Raw genomic sequence first — 8,381 nt, forward strand, 5'->3', positions numbered from 1 at the left:
ACAGCTCCCTTGCGCCCCTCTTCTTCCTGTAAAATCCTTCCATTTTGTATGGCTCCTTGGAGCGCCCTTCCAGTGGCTAGATGGGATGTGTCCGGTTCATGATCACTTAATAAAGCCATGGAGATCTTCAAATTTACTCAGTTGAATTTTCTTCTTTAACAAGTCCATGTGCGTTCATACAAGAGTTGCTCTAGGACACTTACGGCTCAGCCTTGAGCTGAGTTTAGCAACTCGGGGAACTGAGGCACAAGACGCACAGAGGCCCCACTTCCCTAACAGCTCCTGACTCTATTCTAAGCGACTCTTTTAGCAATGCTTACTCCGTTTTATTTTCTCCATTATCAGGCTAAACTGCGTTTCCGTTACATATACTTTATAATGCCTTAAATTGTGAAAAACAATTTCACATGCAGTCCGCATTAAAGTATTCCTAACATATAACCTTCCATGAAGATGTAATAAATGAATGCCACCTGCGGGGTCCTTCCCAAGCACGGGTCTCCTTACTGCTTCCACCGCAGTCTCTCTGCTAACCCGTTCTTGGGAACCACACTGCCTTAGCTCCTGCAGAACTTCCCCATTGGGGACTAACTCTTCAACGAACCCAACAAGGAGGATCAGCGCGAGCAGCCTCCACCTCAGCACATCAAGACTCTCTTCTCATTCGCGTTGACGCCCATCGCAAGCGGGCGGAGCCAAGCCTCAGTGACCAACGCCGGACTTCCGGGTGAGTGCGCAGAACCGGCGCGTAGGGGAGCCGCTACACCTCTGCGCGCGACCGGCGACGTCCTCCAGCGCGCCGCCAGACCCACCCACTGTTTCCAAAGGAGCCCGGCACGTGGCTCTACGGTCGGTCGACGGACGCGAGGGACGGAGTGGGAGCGCCGGCGCCTCCACGTGAAGGCCTCTTCGCGCCCCGCCCAGCGAGCAGGCCCTGCGCAAGCCGGGCGTGGCGCCACCGCGCGATTGTGACGTCAGGTGCGGGCCGGCGCGCGATTGGCCTGCTGACATGTGGCGCGCTCTGGCACCGGCGCGGACGATTGGTCTCGCGGCTCCAGCAGGCGGGGCCTGGGTCTGGAGGCGCGGCGTGTTGAAAGCGTGCGCAGCGCAGCGGCATCCTGAGGACGGCCGGCGGCTGAGGTACCGAGAGTACCGGAGGGGCGAGACCTAGGGCTCCCAGGGGTCCCCGGGGACTGGGAGGGGGCGTCTCCTAAGGGAGAGACGGGGGTTGGGAGTCTCCAAGGGCCCCGGGGACTCAGAGCGAGGAGCCCCTGCGCTCCGGTAGGGAGGGACCAGAAGCGACCGGGGGACCATGTCCTATGACCTAAAAATGGTTTTTCATTTTTGGTTACTTCGGGGGGAGAACCCAAAAGAAGGAAATACTTGGGGGCATGTGAAAATGGAGTGGAATTTCAGTTTCACTGCCCGTCAGTAGTTTCTTGGGGACAGTTGGTACACCGTCGGTGGCTGCGTTAGCTCTGCGGCGGGTGACACTGCGCCGAGAACCCCACGGCTGCCGTGAATTCAGTTTCGTGCGTCCGCAGTGGCGTTACTTACTGTGCTGCCCTTAGAGAGTGGTCGCAGCAGCGGCCATCTGAGCAGGAGCGGGGATGAGAAAACTTGGGTTAATCTGACTAGGGTATTTGGAAAAGGTTTTTGAGTGTTTGGCACATGAATTGGACCCTGAGAAACGGATTTCAACAGATTGGTACGTGGCCCACGACGGAATGCCAACACAGTTGGGGTGGTGATGATTGTAACATAACCCACGTGTACTATACGTAAATACAAGTGTTACCACAATGCAGAAACTTGTTGAAAAACAGGATGAAAAGTTAAGTTGGGGATAGGTCACAGACACTCAAGGAAGAAAAGAATGTAGACGGAGGATTGACAGGTGCTGCACACTGTGTCTGTCATAGGACAAGAATTTAGAGAACATTGAGTCTGGCAGTTCAGAGTGGCTGTGAGAGAAGGGCAGCTGATTGCCTGTAGCAGAGATGATGGCTGGGTGGGGACAGACAAATGGGAACGCAGTTAGCAGCAAGCACAGTTCTACCCTTTGAAATGGCTGAGTTGCTTACTGGGCTGGTGGACTGGGAATTGCCTTGCCACTGCGTTTATATGACATTCAGAGAAGTGTGGTGTAATGGCCTTTCTCTTCTTAGTTTTCTGGGACAGAGCAGGCATCCCGTAACTATGCCGGAAATCACCACTGACGGCCTGGACGAGCAACAGGTTAAGCTCCTGGCAGAGATGTGCATACTTATTGATGAAAATGACAACAAGATTGGGGCTGAGACCAAAAAGAATTGTCACCTGAATAAAAACATCGAGAAAGGTACTGTTTTAAAACAGCCTTTTAGAAAGTGGTTTGCCTAGGCATTTCCAGGTAGCTGAAAAAAGCACACTGGTAAAGAAGATGTGGTTTTAATCATGTCATATTGTATCTTTGGTTCCACTTAGGTTAGTGGTGTAAGAGTAGAACTTGTCGTGCTACTTTCCCTTATTAACAGCTATTTCTTTCCACTTCATGTCTTTTACTCAGCTTCTTCAGGATTATTCTGGTTTTGTAGAAGAGGGAACAGACTAATCCTAGCAGAGTGGCACTTGTCAAGCCTATAATGCTTTCTTTCTGATGAACTCACAGACAGTATCACAGAGGGAAGCACATGCCTTCCAGCTTCCTCAGGAGGCTTTCTGAGCTGGGAACCCCCAGAGGGGAGACTGCCGGTGTGCCCGGTGTGCTCAAGCTCTTCTCCATTGCAGCCATGCCAAGACTCACTAAATAGAAGAATGGGAAAAGCAGCAATGGCAGCAAGTTACTGGTATCCTGGATCCCAAGTACAGAAACAGGCAAATAACTGGCATATTAAAACTAAATTAATAGTATTGCTGTTGGTTTCAGGATTATTGCATCGAGCTTTTAGTGTCTTCTTATTCAACACGGAAAATAAGCTCCTGCTACAGCAGAGATCGGATGCTAAAATCACCTTTCCAGGTTAGTGTGCCTGGTATAGTGTTTCGTTGGAAACATACTTAATTTGACTTTGTCACTTGGAACTTTCTGGTTAGCCAATGTTGAAAAGGGAAATCCTGTGAATGACATAATTTCATAACATAAATTCATGACATAAAAGAAGCTTATACAATGAGTACAACCTAGTAAAACTGCAATAAATGTTAAAAGCTGTTAGGTATGTGTAAATGCATATACCGGGGGTATCAAAAATGTATACACATAACTTGTATTCATCTTTTGTTACCGGCATATGTTGAGTATTACAATTTTAATACAGTTTTTTCCTTTCTTAAAATGTGTACATTTATCACTGTGTGTGTGTGTGTGTGTGTGTGTGTGTGTGTGTGTGTGTGTGTGTGTTTTAATCTGTATCTTACATTTTTGTTTTTGGTTAAGAAGGCATTAATAGAGAATTTGCCTGTTTCACAAAATGATTACTGATAGTTCATTATAACTGATTTAGAAATCCTCGTTTTATTCATCTTTCTGTTACTTTTAAAACTTTAGATTTTCTTGATCTTTTAGATCTACTTGGAAGAAAAGTTAATCTGCAACTATATTAACATGTTCCAGGTTGTTTTACCAATACTTGCTGTAGTCATCCCTTAAGCAACCCAACAGAGCTTGAAGAAAATGATGCCATGGGAGTAAGACGAGCAGCACAGAGGCGTTTAAAGGCTGAATTCGGAATTCCCCTGGAACAGGTAACCAGATTAATTGACCAACCAACCATACAAGAAATATGAAAACATTTTTCAATACAATTTTAAATTCAACTGCAGGTCTTTGCTTTGTAACCTCTTTGCTTTGTGCCCTAAAAAGCACCTTGAATAAAGATTAAATTTTGATTTCTTAACTATTTGTCAGAATTTAGCTCAGTACCAAAATGGATTGCTCTGTTAACCAATAAAAATAAAGTTGACTGTTTTTATAGTTGTCAGATCAAAATGGATACTTGTTTGTGGAAGTCCTTAGGGATGTGAATTACAGCTCTGATTGGCTGAATTATTGAAATCAACCCACCTCCCCTCCCTCAGAATTGTTCCCTTTAAATAAAACCTGAATAAAGTATGTCTCTCTAGTTAAATGGTAAATGTTTTTCTCTGAAAAAGTAACATTAACGTGTGAAGGAGAATGTCACAATTCTAGTTTGAGTGACTGCTTTTAAAATATATAATTATTTCAATAAATCAACTTTAGGTCCATGGAAAAAAATTTAGATCCTTGAAACTAATATTTCCATAAATCATCAATAGGAAATTAATATTTTAGAAGTCCTAACTCTGAAACTATACTATTGTTGTTCTAGATACTACCTACGGTGGTAATATTGTTCTTTTACTATTTTGGTATTGATGTTTTTGTTACTGATTCATTTTCATCCTAGGTTCCTCCAGAAGAAATTAAGTATCTAACACGGATTCACTACAAGGCACAGTCTGATGGAATCTGGGGAGAACATGAAATCGATTACATCTTGTTTGTGAGGAAGAACGTCACTCTGCATCCAGACCCCAATGAGATTAAAAGCTATTGCTATGTGTCAAAAGAAGAAATGAAAGAAATACTGGAAAAGGCAGCCAGTGGTGAGATTAAGATAACGCCATGGTTTAAAATCATTGCTGAGGCTTTTCTCTTTAAATGGTGGGATAATTTAAGCCATTTGAGTCAGTTTGTTGACCATGAGAAAATACATAGAATGTGAATATGGAAATGAATGATGAGTAAAGTACTAAAAAATTTCCCTACTTAGTAAACTTAAAATCATTTTTAAAAAGTAAATATAACCTGTCTAAACACTCAGACCCGACAAGTTGGAGCCAATTAGTGAAGCTCTTCATTTCGGGATGTGGAGACATTTTGAGGACACTCGCAGAGCACTTTGCTAACTGCCAGATGCTGCCTGTGTCATTAAATGTTTATCATAGACCAGAAAAGTATTTGCTTAGCTACTTCTGAACAGTTCAAATTACCTTCCATGTTAGAGGTTAGACGAGAATTGGTTTGCGGTAATCAGATGGGCTGCATCCTGATTTATATTGGCCTGTTCTCAGAATACAGGGCACAGATCGGCTCTGCGTAAAATGGAGCTTGGGTCATATGCTGCAGCAGGGCTTCTTGGTGTTGGTACTGCTGACATTGGGGCTGGATACTTCTGTCGTGGAGGCTCTTACTGTGCATTGAAGAGTGTGTGGCAGCGCCCCTGGGCTCTACCTGCTAATTCCATTACCATCCATCCCCCGTCACAGCCACAGTGACATCAAATGCCATGTCTGCCAGGAGGCAACGTTGCCCCAGTTGAAAACCACTGTTCTACGAAGTCATGGGGTGGGTGGGTGTGGAATATGTGTGCTACATTGTACGTTGATCAGTGCACTTTTTTCAAACTCTTGCCACAGACTTCTCAGATTTAAAATTTCAAGACAGCTTTATTTTTCTTGAATGCTATATAATGAAAAAAAATTATTTCTACAAGCTAAATGTATGAACTCAGTAGATAATCCATTTCTGGTTAACTCTGAACAGTTGATTTATAATTTCAGGCAAGATTGTTGCAAATATTTTACTGAAAATTAAATAAAAAAATTACATTTTAATGTTAAAATTTTAATGCAATAGGTTAAAGTGTCTGCTGTATTACTTTAAAGTACATTCATAACATTTCTAGTTAAGTTTTCTTATCTAGGAAGTTTTAGGCTGAAAGCCATGCAGGACTAGTTACCATGGCTACAGTGGCTGGTGCTCCTGTACTTGACAGTGGAGCCTGAGACCAGCGTCAGAATTCCGCTCTCACATGACTGCATTGCCCCCTTTGACCTGGTGAACTCATTCATTCTACTAAAGACAACATGAAAAACAAGCGCTGGAGGTGGCCTTTAGGTTTATGGTCCCCAAACCTGCATTACCTGGAGAACGGGAGCAACAGGAGATGCCACGGGAGGGAGGAGGGCACATTAGTCCCTCACGTGGCCCCAGCAGACCGGTCAGGCGCAGTGCAGTCACTCAGGTGGAAACTCCTCCCATCCGCTCCTTGGGGGACGCCTGCCCTCCCCAGGGTGGGGGGCCCACTTTCCTGTATGGGGATGTCCACACTCACCTGCAGGTACCCTGGACCCCTTGACAGATGGGGTGTTTAGTATTCTGATACACCTCTGCTAGTTCTTGGAGCCCTGAACTTGTATTGGTCACATTTTAGAGTGAACTTCAGTGTACGTATTTGTGCACACAGGTATCCTGATACAGGTTTCCACGTCATAATTTCACACACGTTCATCACCTATGTGCTTCAGACTCCTACTAGATTTAATTCCATGGGATTCCATTGCATACTGGTGACAACTGTGTAAACAGGTCCCCGCCTCTGAGCTACAAGCCTGACACACTTCCCATCCCACCCACTACCCTCCGCCCCAGTTGCCCTTTTCCCCTCAGGCTGAACACCAATTCCCTCCCCTCACACACCATATACCCAGTTAGTAAATCCTTTGAATAAGCTCAACTTTGCTGGTACTGTGTCCTGGCCATCCTGGCATTGCCCTCACTGTCTGCCCGCAATCCCAGCCAGCAGCTGGACCCGCTCTGCTCAGAATGCATAGGAAACAGTGTCTGGAGCGTCCAGGCCCCAGGAGCAGCCCCGCTGCCCTCAGCCCCTCACTGCCCTGTGTGTCCCCTCAGCACACCAGGCTGTTCCCACCTACATCCTCTTCTTAGGAAATTCCTACAAAATTCTGTTCCCAGAGACCTCCACGACTCCCATTTTTTCGAGATTGCTCCATACTGACCTGCTCAGTGAACCCCAATTTGATTATCATGTGACTTATTTCTCCCACACTTCACCCTCCTTTCTGTTGTTTTACTGTCACTTAACACAGCACAGAATTTATCCCGTCTGTCCCACCCAGTGTGAGTTCCATGAAAGTGGGGGTTTATCAACAGTAGTACCTAGATTTTTGAATGACTCTGTTGACGAACATTTCGGTTTACGAACGCCGTAAACCCAGAAGTCATTTGGTTTTCGAACACGCCTCAGAAGTCGAACATGTCACGTGGCTTCTGCTGAGTGCAAGATCCTGAGGCCTACCTGTCAGCTGTTTTCCAACGTTTCAGAACTCAAACGGTCTTCCGGAATGGATTATGTTCGAAATCCGAGGTACAACTGTATTCCAAATTTTCATTTTGAAAAATTTCAAACCTACAGAAACACTGCAAGCCCAGTACAGTGCACAGCCGGTTATGTACCCTTCTTGTCACATTAATTGACTGAACGGGTTGGCACACAAACACTGAAATAAATCTAGGGCACATCTAGTGACTTTTCACGCTCTGCTTCAGCATGTTTTCTAAGACGGATCACCACAGCCACCAAATGAGCACAAAAGGACATCTGACACATATTTTCATTGAAAATAGTTCATCGTCCAACTTCCTCAATACTTTTATAAGCTCTGCCTCCCTCTCCCCCACAGCCCTCAGTCAAGTGTCAACCTGCAATAGTCGTGACTCTTCACCTATAAGTCCCCTGCCCTTTTCTCCTTTATGACTAAGATCCCACACCAACTACTTTACAAGATGCTCCCTATTTTAGACGCTCCCTATTTTAGTTTCCCATGGTGAGATTCACATGAAGCATTATTTTTCCTGGGTGGTGGGCAGGGGAATGTGTTTGTTTTTAGGACTTTATTGGGGAACAGTGTGTACTTCTGGGACTTTTCCAAGTCAAGTTGTTGTCCTTTCAATCTTAGTTGTGGAGGGCGCAGCTCAGCTCCAGGTCCAGTTGCTGTTAGTTGCAGGGGGCACTGCCCACCATCCCTTGTGGGAGTCGAACCAGCAACCTTGTGGTTAAGAGGATGCACTCCAACCAACTGAGCCATCTGGCCATCCGGGAACTGAGCGGTAGCTCATTGACTTCATTCTAGCTGCAGAGGGCACAGCTCGCTGGCCCATGTGGGAATCGAACCAGAGCGCTGTTGCTCTGAGCTCGAGCTCGCGCTCGCGCTCTAACCAACTGAGCCACCTGTCGGCCCCCACATGAAGCATTTTTGGACAGAACATTGCAGAAGTAATATTGTGTCCTCAGGCCATCCCACCCGAGGACACATGACAACTTATTGGTGATGTTACCTCTCTAGGTTAGGGTTTCTTGACCACCTTTTCATATGTGTGGCCATTTGTATTATCTTCTTTGGAGAACCATTCAACTTTTACCTTTTTTTTTAATAGAAGGAAGATTTATCAAAGTAAGAGAAGGGTCGGCTGGGCACAGTCTGCTGGGAACTGCTGCGGACTATTGCCTGCCATTTTTTAACAGGTATTTTTTTGTTGTTGTTCTTATAATGAATTATAGGAGTTCCTTACATAT

The 8,381-nt window shown here is 45.4% G+C and overlaps 1 protein-coding gene across 4 annotated transcripts; it reads left to right on the top strand.

The window, feature by feature from the left end:
* Positions 1-717: 717 nt before the first annotated feature.
* LOC308500050 (isopentenyl-diphosphate Delta-isomerase 1) lies at positions 718-5,636 on the top strand. Of its 4 annotated transcripts, none has more exons than XM_081054127.1 (6): positions 718-1,140; positions 2,169-2,341; positions 2,909-3,001; positions 3,596-3,726; positions 4,410-4,608; positions 5,077-5,636. In XM_081054127.1, exons 1-6 carry the CDS (start codon positions 1,010-1,012, stop codon positions 5,103-5,105), a joined length of 756 nt encoding a protein of 251 aa, XP_080910253.1. In that variant the 5' UTR covers positions 718-1,009; the 3' UTR covers positions 5,106-5,636. The 4 variants fall into 4 exon arrangements, with proteins under 4 accessions (XP_080910253.1, XP_080910252.1, XP_080910255.1 ...); XM_081054129.1 differs by having other exon boundaries at positions 1,121-1,708; XM_081054126.1 differs by lacking the exon at positions 5,077-5,636 and having other exon boundaries at positions 4,410-4,854.
* Positions 5,637-8,381: the final 2,745 nt, after the last annotated feature.

Source organism: Rhinolophus hipposideros, assembly GCF_964194185.1.
Source record: "Rhinolophus hipposideros genome assembly, chromosome: 1".
Lineage (NCBI taxonomy): Eukaryota > Metazoa > Chordata > Mammalia > Chiroptera > Rhinolophidae > Rhinolophus > Rhinolophus hipposideros.